At 51.1% G+C, this 24,491-nt stretch overlaps 1 protein-coding gene across 2 annotated transcripts in view; it reads left to right on the top strand.

The window, feature by feature from the left end:
* Positions 1–24,491, top strand: part of TRAPPC9 (trafficking protein particle complex subunit 9) — a 572,354-nt gene that overhangs the window by 436,689 nt on the left and 111,174 nt on the right. For both annotated transcript variants that reach the window (XM_021688817.2, XM_044914681.1), the window contains one exon: positions 11,891–11,981. In XM_021688817.2, the coding sequence (XP_021544492.1) occupies positions 11,891–11,981 (91 nt within the window). The remainder of the gene's footprint in view (positions 1–11,890; positions 11,982–24,491) is intronic.

Below are 24,491 nucleotides of genomic sequence, written 5' to 3'. Positions count from 1 at the left end.
CAACCCACATCAGCATTCTTAAAGTTCACAGTGCAGATTGGAAAACACAGTCATGGGAAAGAGGCTCATTAATCACTTAAAGCAGTCTTTCCATTAGTGTAATTTCTATTTATGACAATCTGCTAATTTGAGCTGAAGTGGGGCTGGGCTAAGTCCCTGCACCTGTAGTTTCTCCAGATCTGGCACGTGGGGTTCAGTCAATCCATCTTCCTAAGGGGACACCCGAGGTACAGGCCTGCCCCCTCCAGGACATGCACCTGGAAGCCAGCTTGGAAGCGACTGTCGGCGCTCTCGTGCAATGGGCTTCCAGCTTTTGCTCAATAGGCTGCAGGTAACAACTGGGAGTTCAGATCGAGGGGCGAGGCTGATAGAACTCAGGCCTGTGGGCTCAGAAGAGAGTCTGGCTGGCCCCTGGGCTACAGGATCGTCCAGGGAAGAGTTGGTTGAGCAATCTTTTTTTTTTTTTTTCTAAAATATAAGACCAGTTCATGGTAAGCTTCAGTTCCGTGAATAAAGACAAGGTCTCAAAAACTGCTCAGTGTTTTCAAATTGCAGTACCTTACCAAATATTTCACTGCTAATGGTCTAGCAGAAGATGAGCAGGAAGGTATGTTATTAGCTTTCTGCATTTTCCTTGCATCTAGCTGTTTTTCAAAGATTTGGAAGCAAGCATTCATGGTTCCCAGGACACGTAGAGTATTAACTGAATATACATGAGAATGCTATAAATAAAAAGGCTGTGCACAAATACTAAGTTTAATTAATAATGATGAATGACCAGTAATAATATATAATCCTTGCGCAAAAGACTGGGCTCCTTAAAAGTAGGAATGCTCTCATCTTAGTTGGCCTTTCATCCCTAGCAGCTAGCACAGTACACATAGTGGGTGTTGACAGATACTTGATGTGAATCCCTGGAATGGGAGGCTCAGGGGGACAGATGCATATGGCAGGTACAGGATAGACACAGTGCAGGGTGCAGCCGTCACAGCCAGGGGAGAAGGAAGGGGTTGCTTCTGGGCTGGGGCTGGATCAGAGAGGACATCCCAGGTAAGGTGAGATTGAAGCTTCAGTCATTAGAATGGCTGAAGAGGGTTCCGGGCAGGGGGAGCGCAGGAGTAAGGGCACCAAGGCAGGAAACCGCACCATCTGTTGTAAGAAGTACTCGTAGTTCAACACGGCTGGTACACATTCTTGGGTGCAAGGTGTGCAAAGGGAGAGGTCAACAAGGAGAGAAAACCATGGGGAACTTGCATGAGGTTCTAGGGAGTTGGATTTTTATCCCAAGAGCTGCGGGTAGCCACTGCCGGATTCTGAGCAAGGGAGTGGTCTCCTCAGACTCCTTTCAGAAGATGGCTCTGGGAATAAGTCAGTCAGAGAAAGACATGTCATATGACCTCACTGATATGAGGAATTCTTAATTGCAGGAAACAAACTGAGGGTTGCTGGAGTGGGGGGTGGGGTGGGAGGGATGGGGTGACTGGGTGATAGACACTGGGGAGGGTATGTGCTCTGGTAAGCACTGTAAATTGTGCAAGACTGTTGACTCTCAGATCTGTACCTCTGAAACAAATAATGCAATATATGTTAAGAAAAAAAAAAGAGGAAGGTAGTGGGAGGGGAAGAATGAAGCGGGGGAAATCGGAGGGGTAGATGAACCATGAGAGACGATGGACTCTGAAAAACAAACAGGGTTCTAGAGGGGAGGGGGGTGGGAGGATGGGTTAGCCTGGTGATGGGTATTAAAGAGGGCACGTTCTGCATGGAGCACTGGGTGTTATGCACAAACAATGAATCATGGAACACTTCATCTAAAACTAACGATGTAATGTATGGGGATTAACATAAGAATAAAAAAGTAAAAAAAAAAAAAGATGGCTCTGGTGGAGCAATGAAGTGCCCTCCTCCCCACCTCACTCTCTGTGGGCCTGCTGTTGCCATGATGGATTTGTTTCTGTGTTGTGGGATTGTGCTGCCTTTTGGGAATTTGGCACAAGAGTCTGCAAAGATGTACAGGGCAGTGCAGGTCTGTCTCTGCTGTCTCTTTCTGCCTCTTGGTAAGGCCTTTACAGGGTGTTGAGTTGAAATGGAGGATCACTGCCAGGATTGGGGTTCCTGTTGGGCTCCAGGTACCTGACACCCCCTTCTGCTCTAAAGGGTACAGTGGAAAACCAGAGCCGTATATGTGGAAAAGGAATATAGCACGAGGTCTCTCTGTTCTGTTCGGTTGTGTATCTTCTATAAGCATGGGCCTCCTGTGGTAGGTGCTCAATAAATATTCACTTACTCAAGCTTGTGTGGGTAGTGACTGGTTGATAAACTGTGGCCCTGTACAATTTATAACTTAAAGCTACCAGTACAATTCCTTCTGCATTATTCCTGGAAAAACTCACTCAGTTGACTTTTACTGCCTCCCAGCTCTGTAGATCTGAATTAGGGTCTTGGAGGTAGGAAACCTGGTCTTTGCCCCCAAGGTGCTCACCCTGGCTTAGTTGGGGGATCAGTCATGACAACAGATGTTTGGAGCCCAGGGTAACCAATGCTACTGTGGGAATTAGGAGGGAGCCCAAAGCTGAGGGACAGCCTGCCAGGTATTGTGTTGGTGCTCACTCTTGGCCACATTGGGGCTGTGTTTGCCATGCAGGAAACATCATCTCACCCCATCCCCAACTTTCCGGGAGGGGACCTCACTTACACATGCCATGCGATGCTGGAACTAAATACCATTATCTTATCTGTAGGACACACCAGTGCCCTGTCTGGGCTCGAGCCAATATTGCTGAACACATCCGTGTCCCCACTACCTTCAGGTCCTACTTCAGAACTTCATGGATCATCTCACAGGAGGAAGAATGAGCCATTTAGGGTCCAAGAGACTTTTGCCCTCAGTGAGGTGCCTTCTGTTCCTTTAAAGGCATCTTAAAGATGGGATCCTGACCCAGTCTGTCTGCTACACTGTGGAGTTAAAATACATCTCCCTGGAAATGTGTGGCATGTATGGAGAACGGTCTGGCAGGGAATAAGCTGCGCACTTGGAGTCGAGGAACTGAATGTGAACCTCACACTCCCCCTTCTTGGCTGTGTGACTTTGGGAAAGTTTCTTACCATCCCTGAAGAGGTTTCATTGACCTGACATTGTTGTAAGGGCTGTATGAGATGATCTGTAGGTAACTTACACATAATACAGGCTCAGGAAAAAGCAGCAGGCATTTATTGAGCACCTGCTGTGTGCCAGGCACAGTGCTGGTGACCAAGGACATCACTTACTCTCCTGGGGCTCACGACCACAAGCAGTCCTCTGAATTCAGCTAAGCAGTTGGGAAGGCGTGGCTGCCTGCTCATTGATGTGGCTGGTTTGGGGAGGGGAGGGCAGAAGTTCACACTAAGCAAGGTCCAGTCCTGGACCCTGGGCCTCATGGCTCACCACCTCCAAGGATTTGTGACCCCCCAGGAGGAGTGAGCAAAGGGCAATGACTCCAGGTAACTCAGCTGTGTCTTTAAGTCAGAAGTGGCAAGCACGAGGGCACCATAAATGGAATTTGCTATTCCTTGCTGGGTAGTTAGATGCTACCTGTGGGAGGCCCCAGAGGCAGAATGAGAGTTGTGCTAACCTGAGCTGGGAGCTTGTGTTCTCTTTTGGTTCAGGCACATGCGTTGTTCATTATTATCCGTGGATGTGGCCTAGGAGACCCACAAAGCCTGGGTCCACACCAACAGGGGTTCCACAGTCCTGCTGCAGAGTTACCATCCCTGCCCTTGTAAGGGACAGGAGCAGAATCTCGGGACAATGACTACTGACTACTTGGAAATGTGACTGCTGTGTCCCAGGGGACTAGAAAGGGCTTTAAAGGGAGGGAGCTTTTCAGCACCACGGAGAGTTCCCGGCAGGTCTGGCTGGAGGGAGGTGGCTGGTCCGACTCCACCACCGCGGGCAGCCTAGGGGCCCTGGCCTGAGCCGTGCCCTGTGCACAGAAAGATCCTTGTCTGTCAAGTGGAGGTCACGGGTCCACACCCAGGTTTACTGTGAAGAATTGACACAATGTTTACAGTAAACTGTCAGAAAGTGGGGTCCAGAACATGGGCGCTAGGGTCAGACTGCTTGATCCGGCCGCTTCATAGCTGTGTCGGCTTTACTCTCACCACGCACCCAAGTTAAAAAAAAAAACCTTTGAACAGAAATAGCAGTCCCTACCTTATCCCTGTCAGGTTCTAAAGTCTTAATTTAAAGATAATATTAAATTGAAAAGATACATATTATACACTTACCAAAGAGCCTCTCTCATGGGAAGCACTTTGGAAATGTTCTAATAGAAGCGATGACAGGGATTATAGTCACCGTCATCATTTATCGATCTCTTGCCCCAAATGCCGTGGCCTGTGTATTGAAGAAATAGTAGCTGTTGCCACCTCTGCCTTCCTTATGGGATGTTGCAGTCTTGCCTGTAACAGTGATCGACGAAGGCGGCTGCATAAGTGACTGGTCAGCTGGCTTTGCATTTGTATGTCCAGGCTCAGACACCAGACTGTTTTGTGGTGGCTTATGGGGCTGAAAGGGAGGGGTTGTGCATGCAGGTAATTAGCTTTATTAGCTCAGCTGTATAATTTTATGGCTCACATCCGAAAGCAAATTAATACAGAAATATGCTATTGGAATGGTTTCCAAAGCCCCAGTGCCATTTGGCAACTTTGTAATTACTCACACGCTAACTTGCTCCTCTAACTAATCATTTCCAAGCTCCTCATCCTGGATGCGTTCATTAGGCACTATTTCTATTTTGCAAGCACCGTGGTGCGATCTGCCTCAAAAGTCTGGCGCATATATATATATATATATATATATTTTTTTTTTTTTGAGTGGGAGTAATATGCCATATTCTAAGGTCTTAATTTTACACCCCTGGAAAGAATCAGGAAAGAAAGAAACATGAAAATGTGCATGTTAAACCCAAATCTGCCAGCCACCTGCTTGCTGAGCTCCTCTCCCTTCTGAGTGGGATGAAGCGTGTTGACTTTTATCAGCCCTGACCTAGGAGCTCCATCGTGCCCCGCACGGTTTCAGGTCTGCAGCTGCTCCCAGCCTGGTTTCATAATATTACCAGCAGGGCTGTACTGTTTATTTTTTCTAAAATTTTTATTTTAAATATGTAAAATATGCACATGGTTCAAACTTTTTTTTAAAAAGGGTGTTCCCCTCTGAGCCCATTCTCCCCAAATGCCCATTTTTCTTCATTCCTTCCACGTATTTCAGAATTTCTCTTGAAACTCTTAAGTAACACATAGACTTTTTTTGTTTTTACACAAAAGTATACGCTGTTTCACATCTTGTTTTTTTTCATTGAACTGTTTGCCTTGGAAAACTGCATATTCATAGCGAACTTTCTCCCTTTCTGATAGTGGAGTGTGAGTCTTGTGCCTGTATTCCCATAGCTCTGCCATTATGGGGGGTTTCAAACTTTTTGACTTTTGCCGATCTGGTAGCAGCATTGTTGAGCATGTCATCTTCCCTTTCTGGCGCTGCCATGCTATGGCACTAGAATGCCAGGGGTAGAAGGAGCTCCCAGGGAATCCCTGCTCTGTCCTCCCGGCTTCGGGTCCTCCATCTGCAGGGTGCAACTGTAGCCTCCCGCCGGTTGAAGGGAGCATGGAAAGCGCTTGCCACAGAGCACACCCCAACAGGAGTGTTCCCGGCGTTTGTACCCTTCCGTGTCCCCCTCTCCAGGACCCAGTTGTATATCTTTGAGTCTGAGACTTGGAATTCGTCTGAGAGCGTTTCCTGTACCTGAGTGGAATTGGTCACCACTCTGCGAGTGAATTTCTGTGTGTCTGTGAGTCTTGTGGCCCATTCGATCCTAGATGAAACCCAAACCAAAAAAAGTGCAGCTGACTCCTTTTGCTGGCATGTAATCTCACTTCTCCTCCATCTCTTTGATTATAGTGAATCACAGAGTGCTTTGCAGGGACCCGGTCATGAGCCAAGGAGGGGGCTTGATGTCTTCTTTTTGAAAGAGAAAGTAGCTCTTCACATGGTGGCCACAAAGGGAGAGGAGAGAAACATAACTGCTTTTCTCCACCGCCTGGCCAGTCCCCGGGCTCTAGTCCTTCATCGGACTCTGCAGGGGATGCGTTTTCCCAACAGGGGGGTTGCCTCTGGATGGCGCTGGGGCCATGGCGGCAGGGGGATGCTGACCCGAGTGGGCAGTGGGATGGGGGCTCGGGACCGACTCAGCACAAGTGGTGATTCCCAGGAAGGACGCCACTCCTCAGGATCACCAAGTAACCTGCACGGTGGTCTGTGTTCTCATTGGGGGCTGGCATTGGCCATTCCTGGTCACTCCCCTCGGGAGGAAGATGACCCCTCCTTACCCTGCTCCCCCATGGGTCTTGTTGGTTCAGGGACTGGAAAAGTGGAGTCCCAGCGTAGGACTGACAGGTGCCATCATCCCCTCTTCGAGACCCATCCCAAGTGAGAAGCCATTGCCTAAAACTTCTAAGTCCTCCTGGAAAGGCTGCTTCCTGTGTTTCCCCGTGGTGACAGGTTGTGCTGCTATGGCCCATTGAGCAACAAGGATGGAAGTAGACCAGCCATGTGGTGGCTGTGGTCAGGCTTGCAGTGCTGAGTGGTGGCCACAGAGGAGTCCACAGAACTGGGCCAGTGTTGCCTTGGAGTGTGCTTGCGTCCAGCCCGTGCCTCCTGGGCAGGGAGGCGGGCTCGTGTTAGCCAAGAAACCCAGCCACACTCCCTGATAGTACCCTGTGCTGCCGGGTAATGGGCCAGGCCTCATGGCCATCTGTCACTCACAGCAGGCAAGTTGCCAACCTTTCCGAGACTCTATGTCCTCACGTATTGAATAGTAATAGCCTCATGTGCCTGGCTCTGTGCCGAGGGCTCCAGCAGCTATCCCATGGTGATGCCAGAGTAATCCCCTCGGAGGGTCCTACTCCCCTCTCTCTAGTGGTGAGTGTCGTGGGCGACCCGTACCAGTGAAGGTCGGTCTCTGATGAAAACCACCCGTTTCTACACGCCTGCAGTCATTCAAATATGCACGCATGCTTTCATTCATGAAGTGACTTCAACATTTATCGAGCTACTACTGGGGCCCAGGCATTATGCAGACGCTGGCACTTGAAAGATGAAAAAAAGGTGCTCATGATGCAGCCAGGGGGACAGATATTGAGGCATTGATCACTATAATCCTTGGAGTATAGCCATGAAGAGCTTTGTCAAGATACGATGTGGGGTTCCTGGGTGGCTCAGTCGTTAAGCGTCTGCCTTCGGCTCAGGTCATGGTCCCAGGGTCCTGGGATCGAGCCCCGCATCGGGCTCCCTGCTCAGCGGGAAGCCTGCTTCTCCCTCTCCCACTCCCTCTGCTTGTGTTCCCTCTCTTGCTGTCTCTCTCTCTGTCAAATAAATAAATAAAATCTTTTTTTTTAAAAAAAAAGATACTATGTGAGTGTGTGTATGTGGGGGGCACTCTACATAGGGGCACTTGTGCTTGGTCCGAAAGACAGAGTAGGAGTCAGCCAGGTGGAAGAGGAAGAAAGTTCCAATACAGTGAGGTGCCTGCCCCTCCTGGCGGGGGGGCGGTCTTTGCCCCGTGTGTGTGCTGGGCTCCGTGCTCCCCTGTCCCTCCAGGAAAGCTCTACACTCTTCCCTGATGAGATTCTCTTCTTGTCACGCTCCTCACCTTGGGAAGTAATTTAATATCACGTGTTGTATGTTAAAATTAGAACATTCAGATCTGTGGGTTGAAAGGAAGAAAAACAATCATTCAGTCATTATCCATGAAAATTAAACACCATACAGTGTCGTGTTCATAAAGACAGAGACCTTCCCAGCCAATAAATTCTTAATATTGAGCAGTTCCTCTTGAGAAAATTAAATTTCTGGGAACTGAGAGTGGGTTGCCATTTACTCAGGAGTGTGGCTGTTTGCAAGGTAATGCTACCTGGGCGCTGGAGTTGAGAAAGCCCATTATCTTCAGCTGCTGTGAAAGCAGGTGGCCCAACCAGCAGGCTGAGCCCCTCTTCCTCCTGGGGAGCCAGGAAGCCAGTTACAGACAACCACAGGTATTTCTGAACCCCACTGTGGACCTAAATGCCTGGTTCTGGGGAGAATAAGCTTTTAGGAACTCAGAGTCCATAACGGAGACAAGCTCTCCTCATTGTCTTAAAGTAGAGCAAACAGGCCTGGGTGACTTCAGGCCCCCTCCTCCATCCAGCCAGGCACCCAGCTCAACCTGTGAGTCTGATCAGGTTCCTAGAGCCTGAGCACAGCTCAGAGGAGGAAGCTACAGGGGGCTAGTGGGCAAGAGCGGGCAAGAAGATGTGGGCAGAGAAGGTCCTCTGTTCTGGAGCTTGACTTGACCAGAATTGGTCTCCGTGTGGGGCCTGGGCCTGCCATTGCATGCCCCCTCCCTCCCTGTGTCAGCCCGTCACTGTCTGTGTCTGCCCCGTGGGCCCCAAGCAGTGGGGGTGGGAGTGCCGAGTGCAGAGTCCCAAGGTCTGAGTGCGCACCGGTCCCATCCATGACATGGGATGTGCCTGTAGGGAGTAACTGCCCCCGTCCTGACTTGGGCTGGGCAGGGGCCGTGCAGGTCACCCCTGAGGTCCAGCACATCCCGGATGCTGGTTTCTACCATGCAGATTCCCCATGAGGAATATCGGATTTGGTTTGTCCAAGGTGATGGAGCTGAGGGGCACTGTCTCCCCGAGGGGCCTCGGCTGCCATTGGGGGGATGGAAACTGGCAGGACCCTCCCCTTCTGGCTTCCACACCCCTACCCCCTGTGCCGAGAAGTGGGCACCCCTCACTGAGCTGTGGTGATGCACCCGGGTGACGGGTCATCTGCGGGGTTGGGTGGGAAAGCTGCCCCATGGCCCCTTTCAGGGTGCAGGGCCAGCGGGGCCTTGGGGTCGGGTGTGGGCAGTGCAGCTCGTGAGCCCTGCGGCCTTGGTTTCCCCTTCGAGTGGATGGGAACAAGCCGCCTGTGCTGCCGCCTTCGCCGCCCTCCTTTCTGTGACCATGAACATGAGGACGCCAGGGTCCTCGGAGAAGTGGGAGCACACGGTCGCTGGTGTCCCGTGACCGAATTTCAGTGTGAGATCTTCAGGGTCATCCGTGGTGCAGTGTGGGCCAGCATTTCCTTCCTCTCGGTGCTGAGCAGTACTCCATTGTGTGTCCAGACCACATGTCGCTTATCCATCCGTCTGTCCATGGACACTTGGGTTCCTTCCACTTTTTGGCTCCTGTGATTCATGCCACACACATGGCGTGCAAGTATCTGTTTGAGTCCCTGCTCTCACTTGTTTTGGGTGTCGCCCCACCCCCAGAAGGGGTATTGCTGGAAGCCAGCATTGTCTGTTTGCAGCTCTGTCTTCCCACAAGCCTGTGAGCTCCTTGAGTCTCAAGTCAGTCTTAGTTGTGCATCCCCAGCCACCCCAGGCCCTTACCCTAAATGTCCTCCAGCAGCTTGTTGTTGACCCAGTGAATGAATGAGGTAAATGAGTCCTAATGCCCAGGTTGTCCAGGACCACACATGATCGTTCCAGGTGCCGTGCAAAATCTCTAGCAATCCTGCTCTCAGTTCCTCACACCTAGACTCTGCATAACAGGATGGTGAAGATTGCATTTGGGGAAGTCTTCTCAGGGAGCGAATTATCTCTGGAAGCACTTTGGTAAATTGCTTGTGGTGGGGTAAGATCCCCGAAGGAGCCTGAGGCACCAGCAGTGGTGGCTGAATCCCTGAGGTGGGGGAGGGGGGACAATGGTAGGAGAGAGGGGCAAACACTCACAATAGGGGACATTTATGCTGTGCTCACTGTGGCCAGGACTGCTGTCCCATTTGTTCTCAGGACAGTCCTGTGAAGTTCCTGTGAAGTTCGTGTTGCTCTTGAGCCCATTTCCAGATGGTGAAACAGATTCAGAGAATGTAGGTAGACTGACTGGCGCTCATCAGCGGCGGTGCCGAGACTTAGCGCTCGGTGGGGAGCGTTTGGAACCCACAGTTCTAGCAGCAGGGGGCAGGTGCTGTTTGCTCAGGGCTGTAGTGCCGCTGCGTGGTCCCCAATCTGTTGGGGAGCTCAGCTTGGCCGGGATGAGCCTGCTTTCACATCTGCCCAGCTGACAGGAGGGTGGTGTGGGATGGAGCAAGCACCATGAGTGCACTGGGGCTTGGGGCGGAAAAAGCCCCTGGCGTCTGCAGACAGTACCAGCAAGAGTCAGGCACTGGGCTCGGGGTAGGGCAGTTTCAGGTCTCAGCCTCTGGGCTGAGTGTTGAGGGCCATGGGCTCCGGAGGTGACAGAAGCGTGACTCCTATACCTTGTCTTGTGTAGGATGTTTACCCATCCTGAATTTGTTTATTCATCAGACAGGACCCACCGAGCAGGTCTGTGAACCAGTCACTGGTGCAGGCCCCAGGCCAGGGCTGGGCCCTCATGCAGCTGAGGCGGGCAGCCAGGCTGAGCGCTGGAGGACCAGCACAGCCGGTGTGGATTCCCATGGGGACACCTGAGTGCCTTCAGAGCAGGGACGGGGCTCAGGGTAGGCTGGAGACTCAAAGGATGAGCCAAGATAGGAGGGAACAGGGGAGGGAAAAACATTTCCAGGCAGAGAGCATGGATGTGGGAGATACAGAGTCCAGAGAGAGCACATGGTATTTGGGAAGGATTGAAAGAAGTCCAAAATAGCCAAGAAGGACTTAGGGGTGGAGAGGGAAACAGGGGGTCTAACAGGTCGCTGTGTTTGGCGGAGGCCTGTTGCTGTGCGGCCAGCCCTGCCCTCTCTAGCTTGCCTGGATGCTTGGTGGCTGTGTCTAGACTCCACCGTGCCCCTCCACCTAGGTGCTCCCATCCAGGTGATCCCGTGGCCCCCCTGTGCCAGGCCCTTTGGCAGGAGAGACTGGGAGTTCTAGTCTCCCTTCCCCTGGAGCCTTGGGGCCTCTATGCCCCCAGCCTCGGCTCCGGGCTGCTCTGTCTGCACGGCTTTGTCCCCACACAGCTGCCCTCAGGCTTGGTGAGTGCGGTCCTCCGTTCCAGTGCTGTAAGCCTCTCAAGTTCAAGTTCGTGTCTGATCATTTCAGTGTCCTCCTCGTGTCTCCATCCCTGTCTGGTTCAGACATACTGTGTGCTTTTTGAATGCAATTAACTTGCTAAAGGCAGAAAGAAGCAGGTTTTTCTCCTCACTTCCCTAATCAGGAAAGAATGTCAGGAACTAAATTCTTCCCTTTTGATTACAACTTAAATTCTGAGGCTTTAATTTATGTAGGGAAAGGGGAAGAGGCTTGCAGATCTGTTTCTGAGAGCCATGTTGGCTGTTTAATATTAGTGCCCAGGAGACATCTGTTTTCTGCATTTCTAAACCTAATTTCTTCATCCGCTGATACTTGCTGAGAGACTGTGACTTCCTCCATTATGAACTCGCCTAAGTGAGCCCATTCGTAATAATATGTGTAATTACATCAAGATGTATAACACGACAGACATGAAACCAGCACGAAGCTGACACGTGTCCAGAAACGCATTTGGTTACGTTGAACAATGGGCCATAGTTTGTTTTATTAAGGAAAAACAACCTTCCGTTTCCTGTATTCCCCCCCACCCCCCCAGGAATTGCTGTTGGATTAAAATAATCCCAATGAATTTCCCTTCTTTATGCGACAGTAGCTTGATTTACCTGATTTGGGTTCAGGGAGGAGAGGTACTTGGCATGTTAATATGCCTGTTTTCCACACTCAGGTCATGTCTCAGCGGTTGGTTGGATATCATTTGAGAAGAGGGGGACATAGATCTGCTGGGGGAGGGTTCCTGTCCGGGCATCCCTAGAAGCTTCCAGAATGCTTCCTCCTGTCCCCAGGGCTCAGCAGGAGCCGAGTTTTCCTTGACTGGCACTCACCCCTCTCTGAAGCGCACGGGCGAGGCGAGCGTGGAAGGACTCCTGAACCAGCTGGTCCTGGAGCACCTGCAGCTGGCTCCTCTTCAGTGGGGTGAGTATGCGCCCGTCACCTCTGGGCGAACGCGCCTTTCCCTGCGGGTGGCCGAGTCGGCCGGCTGGCCATGGCAAGTCTGCGTCTTACCTGAGCATGGCCCTTCAGGTGTGTCCCGTCAGCACACACTTGTGGAAGGGTCAGCGCCCTCAAACACACACGTGGTGATGGGTGTCGAGACGCCCTGGCATCCCAGCTGCCGCAGAGTCTGATGTCGCCTGTGGCGGCACGTGGCCTTGTCCCCGTGGGCGTGCCTTCTGTCTGTGTGTCTGGATCTTGAGTGGTTGGCGTGGGGAACGGGGTGCTGCCTCCGTGCTCTTACTTCTCTCTGGAGGAGCTTCGACCACAGGGTCGGCACGGAAGAGTGTGTATTTGGTAAAGACCTGAACTCGGTCCTCAACCCAGGAGCGCTCACTGTGATTAGCACTGACGATGTACCTGAGTGTTTGCTTCGTGGTCCACCAGCAGCTTTGACCCTGCTCTGTGCCTTCCTAAGAGCAGCCAAAAGTATCTTGTTGAGGAACAGACTAAGTGTATTGCTGTTGAAGTGAGAGGCTTTATTATTTTCTGGAAATGATTTCATTATCTAATCGACTTTAGGTCAGTTGCTGGCAATATATTTTAGCCCAGATATTGTAAATTAGTATCAAGTCTCTTCTCCAGGTAATTGAAGTATCCTGTTCCCCTTTTGCATGTGAGAAACACATGGGAATTGTCCCAGGGGCCATGGGCTGGCCTTCCCTTGCTTCCCATCAGTTTGTGAGACCCCCTGTACTGCATGGGGGACCCCCTCCCCCACCGGTCTCCCTGCTCCTTCTGATGAAGGCCAGCAGGAGTCCCATGAGCAGCCAACGAGTGGACCACATTTTACTCCATGCATCCAGCCTGAGTGGAAGGAAAGGGAGGACATTTCTGCAGAGAATCAGTGTGTGCACCTCTGGGGGCTTCCCTCGGCCCCCAGATACTTTTCTAGGTTGGAACGTCCCAGCTCCTGGTTACCTGGGCACAGCCAGGTACTTCCACCAGATGTGGGCAGCTGAGCAGGGTCAGACACCCAGACCCTCCCGCCTCCAGGGCTGGGACAGGCCCAGGAAACCAGTCCTGTGAAACAAAATGAAATAAAATGCGTGTTGACATATTCTGTCCCTCAAAAGAACTTCCCCAAGGCCCAAACAGTCACACGGCAGCCACGCCCTGCGGTGGGCCCAGGAGGGTCCAGACCCCTTGCAGAGCCCAGCGGAGGGCCCTGCATTTGCACTGGATTCCACAGAGGTGTTTAACTTTTCTGTTTTTTAACAACGTTTGGGTCCGCTGTCCTACACACATCATGGGCACGCCAGTATGTTGGTAGATAAGACGGGTTTAATAATACTATCCTGGAGAGGATGCATGGCTTAAAAAAAAATCATCCTAGGACCTGGGAGGCTTTTGTGCCAAGAGGCCTTGCTGGGATGGCGTGAGCTGCCTCCTGGCGGCTCCCCCAATGGGGCAGCCGGGGGCCACACCTGTAGCGTCCCCAGGTGTCTGACCGAGCTGAGGTCCTGCGCTCGCGGGATTAATACCCCCCAGCAACCACGCGTGACGTTTTCCCAGTCCAAGTGTCGTAATTTGGTATCATATCTAGCTGTTTCCAGTGAACATCTCTTTGAACAGATTTTTGCTCGATTTTTTGACTAGACCGGTTTTCTAGTTTTGGAGTTACTAAGTCAAAAGATGTGAACATTAGACTCTTGAGCTGCTTCGTCAAATGAACCTGTGACTGTTGATGGCGACATGGCCGTTGTGGGGACCAGCATTTCTTTCTTTTTTTTTTTTTTTAAAGATTTTATTTATTTATTTGACAGTGAGAGAGGGAACACAAGCAGGGGGAGTGGGAAAGAGAGAAGCAGGCCTCCCGCGGAGCAGAGAGCCCGATGTGGGACTCGATCCCAGGACCCTGGGACCATGACCTGAGCTGAAGGCAGTTGCTCAACGACTGAGCCACCCAGGCGCCCGGGACCAGCGTTTCTGAAGTCCCTTTCCCTTCTGTGCGGTGAGCACCATTGCAGTGTGGTGGCCCATGCGAGCTGGTGGGCAGTTTTGTCTGCCTCCCCAGGCCCCCGGCAGTCCGCAGCGGAGCAGCGTCTTCATCCCTGGCCTCAGCTCATGGCAGCGCCCGCCTCCCGTCACCCCAGCTGTGGGTGATGCCAACATCTCGGGCTGTGGGTCTGCCCGTCCCCTGTGCCCCCCCTTGATTGGGCTCTCCTAACCGCTCTAACAGGGCCCCCTGGCCTGAGGGGGTTCAGAGTTTCTGTGCAGGTTGCCTCGGCTGGGCCCTCACTTACCCGACAGGTGCTCCTGGAGCTTCCAAACGTCAGCCCGCTTGGCCCGGCTGACTGGTTTTTTTCTCTGACTCAAGCAGGCTCAGGTGGGTAGCTCAACAAGCTAAAGCCCGTTATTTTGAAGTAAACATTTTGCACGTGCCTGTCACGTGGCAGGCAAGGTGTCCGGACATCATGTTGTCACTTCTGACACCCCTGCACGCTGCGCATGTCCTTTTCCAAACGAGGACACCAAGGCTCGGCCGGGTCCGGGGTTCTGTCCAGCACCTGCCCAGCCGAGGGGTGACTGGTCCAGGTTCAAAGGCAGATGCCGGGGCACCTGGGTGGCTCAGTTGGTTAAGCGACTGCCTTCGGCTCAGGTCATGATCCTGGAGTCCTGGGATCAAGTCCCGCATCGGGCTCCCTGCTCAGTGGGGAGTCTGCTTGTCCCTCTGACCCTCCCCCTGTCATGCTGTCTCTCTCTCTCAAATAAATAGATAAATAAAATCTTTTTTTTAAAAAAAAGGCAGATGCCCTCACATTGGCCTTTCCAGGTCACTTGATCAAAGTAATATATTCTCACTGTGGAAAGCTAGGGAAAATCAGAAAAGTTGGACAGAGAAAAGTTACTCTTTTCCCACCCCTCAAAACAACCTCTGTTTCATTGAATTTTTGTGTATTTCTAAGCTTTTTTGCTATCCTCAAATTTAAATTTTGTTCATAGAGATGATCAGACCAGGTTTGTACTTTGGTGTCCTTTTTTTTCCCTTGAAAAACACAAATATTCCCCATGTTACAAACATGTCGTATATGTGCCATGGAAGGCCAGGTTATAATTTCACCAAGTGGACACAAGGTAACTTAGCCCTTGTTCTGTTGGATGTCTTCTTTGTTGTGAGATGTTCATTGTTCTATAAATCACATGCACTGGCTTGCACAGAGAGCTTTTTTGTGTTTTGGGGTCGTTCTCTCTGCAAGGATTTTCTGAAGTTGTTCATATTTTCTGGGGTGTTGGTAGAGCACAAACATGGCCGTGTTGGCTGTGTGATGGTGGTGGTGTCACCCGGTAGATGGGCATGCCGCCGGCACCAAGCTGTTGTGGGTCTCGGTCCTGGCTCTGCTGCTTCCTCGTGCTGGAACTTCCTTGGGCAAGCGGACAAGTTCTCTGAGCCTCAGTCTCTTGTGAACTGGGGATGCTGAGGGCACCAAGTCGTCAGTGAAGGTGTGACGAGAGGCCTGTGATCCTGGCGGGAGCATGCTCCTCTGCCCGTCCGAGCAGGTGGGGGACCACTGGAGCTTCTGTGTACCAGTCGGTCGTGGAAAGGAGGAAGTGGAGATTCTGGGGTGCATCCAGAGGCACGGCAGGGCAGGGGCAGGTCAGAGCTGCGGCAGGGCTGGGGCAGGGCCTGGGACCGGACCCCAGGTCGGCATGGTTGGGCTGTGGCTTCTTCTTTTTTTTTTTTTAAATTTAATTTAATTTTATTATGTTATGTTAATCACCATACATTACATCATTAGGTTTTGATGTTGTGTTCCATGATCCATTGTTTGCGTATAACGCCCAGTGCACCATGTAGTACATGCGCTCCTTAATACCCATCACCGGGCTAACAAATCCCCCCTCCCCCCTCCCCTCTAAAACCCTGTTTGTTTCTCAGGTCCGTAGTCTCTCATGGTTCATCTCTCCCTCCGAATTCCCCCCCTTCATTTTTCCCTTCCTTCTCCTAATGTCCTCCATGCTATTCCTTATGTTCCACAGATAAGTGAAACCATATGATAATTGACTTTCTCTGCTTGACTTATTTCACTTAGCATAATCTCTTCCAGCCCCATCCATGTTGATGTAAAAGCTGGTATTCATCCTTTCTGATGGCTGAGTAATATTTCATTGTCTATATGGACCACATCTTCTTTATCCATTCATCTGTTGAAGGGCATCTCGGCTCCTTTCACAGTCTGGCTATTGTGGACATTGTCACTATGAACATTGGGGTGCATGTGGCCCTTCTTTTCACTACATCCGTGTCTTTGGGGTAAATACCCAGGAGTGCAATTGTTGGGTCACAGGGTAGCTCTATATTTAATTTTTTGAGGAACCTCCATACTGTTTTCCAAAGCGGCTGTACCAACTTGCATTCCCACCAACAGTGGAAGAGGGTTCCCCTTTCTCCACAACCTCTCCAACATTTGTTGTTTCTTTTCCTGTCCATTTTTGCCATTCTAACTGGTGTAAGGTGGTAGCTCAGTGTGGTTTTGATTTGAATTTCCCTGATGGCTAATGATGATGAACATTTTTTCATGTGTCTGTTATGGGCTGCGGCTTCTGATGTGCTGTGCCTCTCATCTCCCTCTGGAAACTGTCCTGTGAACTAGGGGGCTGCACCTCCGGGCGGGAAGACAGGGCGGGTTGCAGAGCCCAGCATGCTCCCTGACCGTCTGTCTTAGGGGCTGTTTCCAGCCCATTCCGTCAGTACCAGTCGTGACTAATGAGGCTGAGCTGATTCCAGTGTCCCCCTACCGTGCGCCCTCTACCTCCCTCAGATGGTGACACTTTTTGTAGCTTCCTAGATACATCAGTGATGGGCTGTGCTTTCCGTGATGGCCAGCAAATGCAGATTATGTGTTGGCCACCTTACGTGGGGCTATTTTCAGTGCACATCCGCCGTATCATCATCCCGCGAGCCCCGCCGTGTGTTCCGGCCCCGAGCTGCGGTGTGCAGACTGTGCGTGCACGCATGGGGGTAGCAGGTCTCGCAGACACATGAAACTGTGGGGACTGTGGGGACACTGGCTGCCCTGCCTCAGGGAGCAGCATGCCCTCACATTTGGGGGGGCAGGACCCAGTGTCCAACCCGTGCAAGTCTGAGAGATCATCACTACTCTTCCCTTTTTACAAAGTAGGAAATATTCAGGGGTTTCTGTTACCTAAGGTTACGTGGAGAATGTAGATGCGTGGGCTGAGGTTTTTGTCCGTTTATTCAGAAGTTATCTATCTACTGACCCTCTGCTCTGTAGCAGGCACTGTCCCAGGTGCTGGGTACCCACTTGTAAGTTGAACTCCATCCCTGCCTTTAAGACACTCCCGGTCTGATGCAGGTGGTGGACTCAGGTCCGTTAACAGACCGTCCACACACAGCCTGGTGTGTGCTAGGCGGGAGCTCGTGCGGGTGACCCTGAAGCAGAGGCAAGAAGCAGCCCAGGAACCTGACTCCTGCGGCCACCTTTTTATGAAGGAGCCAGCATGCCCTTGGAGACAAGGCACAGGACCACCTGCAGGGCCCGTCCCATCTGAAAGTTGCTCTTCCTGTCTTATGGCACCTGCTGCATTCAGCCCGTTCCATTCAGGAGTCTGGATCTGGGGGGCTGGGAAACCAGGCTGTCTTTGCCTTGAGGATGGGCTGCATCCCAGGGACTGCCCTGCAAGGGGTCCTTTCGTCAAATTGTGTCATGTGGAGACCTTGTGGGGTTTTGTTTCTGACCTGAGATTCGTGCGGGATGGCTGTAGTAAGTCACCAAGTGCAGTCGTGTCTCAGACACCTTGGGAGAGAAAGTGGAGAGCCAGGTCCCAGCCATCCATCCAGCGGGACAGTCGGCAGCTGCAGGTGGCCATGGGGGGCGCCCAGGCCTCCCTGGAGGCTGAGCCTGCCCACTGACCCCTGCCTGTTTCCCAGGTAACTTAGCAGCGGCACAGGGCTGTGGATTTCTCCAGACCTCTGCTCCTGGGTGAGGGTGCTAGCCTGTGGGCCCACTGACAAGGCGGGCTTTGCTGGGCTGGGCTGATCAGGTGGTTCGGTAAGCCAGAGAGCGTGGTCAGCCTGGGCCGAGGACCCCTACCCTGGCGCCCAGTGATTGCAATGGCCCTTCTACCTGAGATCCAAGTGGCCAGGAGGTGGATGCAGGGGACCCAAAGGGCCATCTCACCATCCCTTGGGCACCTTTGCCAAATACAAATATGTAAATTTATAAAGAACAGAAAAACAGAAAAGAATTTGTAAAGGATACAAAAGTAGTTAATATTTTTCTTGAAGAAAAATGATTAAAAAAAAAACATACACGAGAAAGCCCTGGGCCACTCTTGATCTCCCTCCTTGGGTATGACCCTGTGGGCTTCATGGGTCCCCTCCTGTCCTTTCCCTGGTGGCTGGCAGCCCTGCCAGAGGGGGCCGGCTGTGTGCCAGGGATGCTCCACATGCTCTGTCCTCACAGCCAGCAAGGGAGGCACCAGCGTCTGCGTCCACGGAGGGACCGAAACCTGCAGAGCCTCTGCGGCACGCAGCTCGCAGCGTCGTCCCGTGTCCACGCGGCTCGCAGGGCCGTCCCGCGTCCACGCGGCTCACAGCGCTGGCCCGTGTCTACGCGGCTCACAGGGCCGTCCCACGTCGGGCTCCAGAGCTTGTTTCCACGCTTCTGTGAGACCCCATCTCCCCTTGCCCCACCTTGCCCCCTCCACCCCGATCTTCTCCTTGGTCCCAAGCATCCTAGTTTTAACATAATGTTTGGGAGTGCTGCTGAATTGTGATAATTTCCCCCAAAAGAACAACTGTATTTGTGGGGTGCTCACTGCAGTGCCTCAGGAGCTCTGTGTGTCCCTTTCTTCTTTCTTCTCCATAATCACCCACTGAAATCAGCATTATTATATATCTTCTGGAAGAAACCAGCGAGTGAAAAGCTGATATAATTCGTCCCTGAAATTGCCATTTCCACATCTGATCTGCTCCCTGAGAAGATGCGTCCTCACTCTGGCAGGCTTCTGCTTCTTCCTTACACCCCCTGGGCCCCTCCCCCCTCCCCCCCAGCAAATGGCTACTGAGCACCTTCCGGGTGCCCGTCTGGGCTGTGCTCACGGGGACTGCCCCTGCGGGCCCAGCTCTCGGTCCCCCACATCTTCAGCTGCCTGCCACTTTCTTTAAGAGACACCTTCTTTTAGGAAGGGGATTTCTGCTATAGGATTTGCCTGTGGGAGAGGAGAATGGGACACAGGGCCATGCCTTGCATCCCTTGACTCTGAATCTGGGAAAAAGGTTCGTGTCTCTGCAGCGTGGTGTGTGGTGAGCTGGTGTCCCCTGGTGCCCTCTTGGCCCACAGGTGCTAAGAGGGTGGGTGTGGGTGCCGTTTTCAAGCTCCGAGAAGACGCCGAAGGAGAGAGTCTGAGATCTGCAGGGTGGCAGGTACCAGGCTTCCAGTCCCTGGTGAGCATAGAGTTCATGAGGGCTCCCTGCCCACCCGAAGTGGGCCGGGCACCCTGGTTATGACAGACCCAAGCCACCGAGCCAAGAAATGTCCTGGCTTTTGGACTTGGACCCGTGATCAACACAACTCCCTTTGTGGAGAACCTCCTGGAATGGGCCTCTGCTGGTGTTGAACGTGTCTCATGTCACATAGTCCCCACAACACCCCTGAGAGGTTGGAAAAACCACCCTTGTTTTATCGAGCTTGAAAATCAGAGAGATCATGTCCCCGTCACCGGTATGTGGGTGGCAGAATGAAGCGTGATTTTAGGCCTGACTTGACAAGGCTCCTTCTGTCTGCACCCTCGCCTCAAAGGGAGAGACCCCAATCAGAAGCAGGCAGTCCCCGCACCCCCAGATGTAACCCCAGTGAGGCTGTACACTGAGTGTGTGGTCTGTTTCCTTTGCAAAGATAGAATCATGCACAGATGAGCTTCAGAATTCAAGAGGTGCAGAAAGCTGTGTGTGAAGTCTCCTTCCTGCAGCCGTCCTCCCCCGGAGCACCCCGTCCCACTGCCTGCACTCTGTAGGTGCCCACTACGGTTTTGTCCTCAGTGGGAGCACATGAGAGCTTCTCTCTTGCTTAGGGACGGGTGTTGGGTATCACCACCACCCCCACCGCAGCACACCCAGGGCCACCACGTTGTTCCTCACTGCTGCGTAAGGTGCGTTGTCCTTCACTGACTCTGTCTTCTCCCCAACCCTCAGGTGGCTTCCGATCGTTTGCTGTTCGAAACATTGTTGGAACCAGGAAGGGTGACAGTCCTCCTGTGTGTGAGGCGAGCTGGAAGACGCTTATTTTAAATTCAGCAGTCTCTTTACAAATACCTTCCATTTCTGTGTCATGCTTAGAAGGACTTTTCTCCTCTAGATCATATAGATAGTTCAAATTCTCATACTTCCATGGGCTCATCCATTTTAACATTTAGGGCCTTTTTGTATGTGGAGTTTATTAAGGTGTGAGGAAAGAGGCATTGATCCACCCTTTTTCCAGAAAACTATTTAATTGTCTCCAAGTCATTTAATAATAATCTTTCTCCACTAATAAGCGATGTCATTTTTCTCGTCTGTTCAGGAAGATTTTTGAGCTCTCTTCCATCCATCTGCCTTGTCCACCCATGAGCCAATATCGCCCTCGTCACTATTACGGGCTTATAGTATATTTTAATATTTGCTTGGATATTTGCTTCGATGTCATTTTCTTCCCTTTCTCTCTTGTTTCTTTATTTAAAGTTGTGGTAAAACCACATAAATGTGCCATCTTGACCATACAGCCCAGTCATGCTAACTGCATCCATGTTGTCGCGCAGCGGACCGCTACCTTTTCCGTCTTGCAGAATCAGAACTCTGTGCCTGTGGAACAGCTTTCATATTTTTATTTATTTTTTTAATTAATTTATTTTTTAAAAGATTTTATTTGTCAGAGAAAGAAAGAGAGCGAGCACAAGCAGGGGGAACAGCAAAGGGAGAAGCAGGCTCACTGCTGAGCAAGGAGCCCGATGCGGGGCTCCATCCCAGGATCCTGGGATCATGACCTGAGCTGAAAGCAGACGCTTAACTGACTGAGCCACCCAGGTGCCCCCAGCTTTCATAGTTTTATATAACTTCAGAAAGAGCTCATTTTTAAAAAATTAAATTTCTAATGGTATCTAACTGCCTCTTCTCCTGAGGTCATTTCCCCACTTCTGTTTATTTTATATAATTTTGCTTCTTCTTTTTCTTGATTCAGCTGGCTAGTAGATGATCTACTCTGTTCCTCAGTTCTTGTCTCTTCTCTTTAATTCTGTCCCCATCTTCTTTCTGCTTTATGGGGGCTCAGTGTGTTAGTTTGCCCTCACTGATTGAGCTGCATATTTAATCCATTTATTTAAAATTTCCTATTATTTCCATAATTATTTAAGGCTATGAATTTTCCTATAATTACTGCATTATCCATGTTCTGATATTTAACATCTTCATGATTGATATTTTTTAGGAATTTTGCAATTTTAGTTGGTTTCATTTTTGTCCCAGGAGTTGTTTAAAACCTACATGTTTTGTTTCCTGAATTTGTTCTGGCTTTCTGATATAATGGCCTTGTAATCAGTTTAGTGATATTTTCACCTCTGAGAATTTACTGATGTTTCTTTGTGGTTTTTTATGACCACTCCACAGACATTTAAAAGGAAGGCATATTCCTTGTTTTAAGTGTATTGAGTTACAAAATATATCTGTTAACTTCCCTTCATCAATTACATTGCTTAGGTCTTTAGGACCCTCACTTATTTGACCTGCTGGGGACTTAGAGAGGTGAATTATACCTGCTGCTGCCTCGGGTCCTTTTCAGCCCAAGGGGACTTCTGTGTGGTTCGTCCTTGGTGCATAGATGTCCTCCTTGTTCTCATTTTGCCACACTCTCCATCACTTGAAGTGCCCTTCGCTATCTCCTTCCATGTTTGTTGCCTTGTCTGATGCCGTAACTTGTCCCTGCTTGCTTCTTGTCCGGCTGGTGTGCCTTTGCCTATCATTTTATCTTAAACATTTGAGATTTCCTTTTTTCTCCACGCGGTTCTCTTAGATGAAGCCTGGAGTTGAATTTTGGTTTGCGATCCAGCTTTAAAGTGTTTTTCATTTATAGGCGAGTGTAGGCCATTTACCTTCCTTGATATGGCACGTATATTGGTCTTTTTTTCTGCCATATATTCTGTTATGTGTTTTGTTTTTATAAGTCTTTTGGCTTTTGTGGTCTGTGTTTTCTTGTTTTGTTTTCTGTGATAATTTTATTTTCCTGCCACTTTCTTCCTAAAATCTCCTACTTCTCTTGTCTGACCGCTCCACCCTCACCACCTTCTAAGGCCTTGCCTGCTGTATTCTTCTTCACAGTCCTTATCATTCTCTGAGAGTTCATTATATATACAGATTTTTTTTCTTTGTGTGTCTCTCCACCCCTGCTGGGGTATAAGCTCTGTGGAGGAAAGATCTGTTCTTCACTGTATTCCCAGAACCTGGATCGGTCACCGGAACATTTAGTGCATGCTGAATAAGTATTTGCCGAAGGCATGAATGAGGTAGTCTTCACAGCGTGTATCTGAAGTGGGTAGTTTTATTCCTGTGTTCTAGGGGAGAGGAAAAGGAAAGCGTGTGCAAAGCCATTCAGCCTGTTAGTGGCAAAGCGAAGACTGGGACACAGTCCCTGTGATCTCGAAATCCGTGTCTCTCCCATCATATCATGCTTCCCAGTATCACATAACAAGGTAGTGGCCCACAGCTAGATTTCAGGCCTGGCCCTGCTGACTTCTAACCAGATACTCAACTGCACCACACCCCTGTCGAAGGGAAAAGAAGGGATTAATTTTGTAATTGTGCCCAGACTTGCAGAAAAGTTGCAAGTACAGTAGTGAGAATCTTTTTCTGCACCATTTTAGAGTGAGTGGCCCAATGCATCATCATCCCGATTCTTTAATGGGTATTTCCCACACACAAGGGTGTTCTCTTGTGTAACCACAGCATGCCATTAAAATCAGGAAGTGAGCATTGGTACTACCTACCATCCAATACTGACAACTCACTCAAGTTTTGCCAGTTGTCCTGCCAATGTCCTTTGTCCTTAAAGGGTCTGCATCTGGTTTGGAATCCCTGGCTGCCCTCAGCTCTTTGAGGTCTATAGTCTTCCTTTGTCTGGAATAATTCCTCAGTCTTCCTTTGACTTTGATTGCCGTGGTGCTTTCCGATATTTGCAACCAGCTCTTTCTAGGATGCCCCTCGGTTTGGGTTCATGTGATGTGTCCTTGCGACAGGATTCAGCATATGTGTCTTTGGCAGAAATGTCACAGTGATGCCCATCCTCCCCATGTCTCAGGGCGGCTCGTGATTTCCATCGTCCTCTTGCCAGCGATGGTCATCGTGATCATTTGATGAAAGTGGTGTCTGCTCGCCTTTTCTGTTACGTTCCTACCATGCCCCGGCCCGCCCTACTCCCAGGTTCTCAGCCTCTCACCCAAGGGGGCCTGCCCCACGATGCCCCTGATTCTTGCCTCCCCTCCAGCTCATGCTCCAGACCCCAGTCAGGCTGCCCCTCTGTGAGGATGCCCTCTTCCTCACCGCTTGGGCTCTGGCATCCTGCATGGGGTGGATCTGTTGTGCAGATGCCCTCCACACCCAGCCTGGTCCACGGCTGCCCCCTCCTGTGCCCTCCCTGTGGTCTCAGAATGACTTGTCCGGGAAGCTGGGGAAGGGGTCTGCTCAGCTGTCTGTGCCGTTAGGCCAGGCCTTGGCCTCTGGCTTTCCCTTTCCTGGCTGGTTAGTTGTGCTTATTCTTCCAGGCCCTGGTAAGCTGGGAGCTCTTCTCCAGCACCCTTTCCTCTGAGCCCCATGCAGCCCCCAGCCCCGGGGCTCTTCTGGTTCCCCTGGGAGCATCTGTGCCTGTCACAGGCTCTCTGGGAACTCACAGGGGCGACGTCCATATTACGTCCGAGCTCTGCACCAGGGCCTGTTCCTTACCTGACACCAGGTGGGCACAGAGCAAATGCTTGCCGAATGACTGGTAGATCGTCAGCCTTCAAGGAATACTTGTTGGGTGAGTGAGTTAGAAACAGTCCATCTCCTGGAGGAGTTCACAGCCCTGCTGGGAAGAAAGGCTGTGTTTCCGGCAGACAGAAATACCCGCCTTCGCAGGGGAAAGCCTCTCTGGTCATCTGTAAAGGTGCCTGTGGCTCTGGGCCCGGACGGCAGCCTTCTGCCAGACCCGCACGGGAACAGCTCCTCTCCTCCTGGCCCCCCGATCACAGGGAAATCCAGACAATGAGCCTCCGGTTTGAACTGGTGCTAATTAGTGCAGGTGTAAATCAAGCCTCGGTCTCTGGGTTTCTTACTTCCAGGAGTTTCCAGGCAGAGCTCACGTCCGTGTTTCCCACGGCCTTCTGCTGCCCTCTTGGACCTGTTGATACTATTCTCAGCATCCCAGGATGCTGGTGTCCACTCGCTCTCCCTGGCTCATGGACACC

This window comes from Neomonachus schauinslandi, chromosome 4 (assembly GCF_002201575.2).
Source record: "Neomonachus schauinslandi chromosome 4, ASM220157v2, whole genome shotgun sequence".
NCBI lineage: Eukaryota > Metazoa > Chordata > Mammalia > Carnivora > Phocidae > Neomonachus > Neomonachus schauinslandi.
The sequence above is the reverse complement of the archived record's forward strand: the minus strand, read 5'-3'. Positions and strand labels throughout refer to the sequence as shown.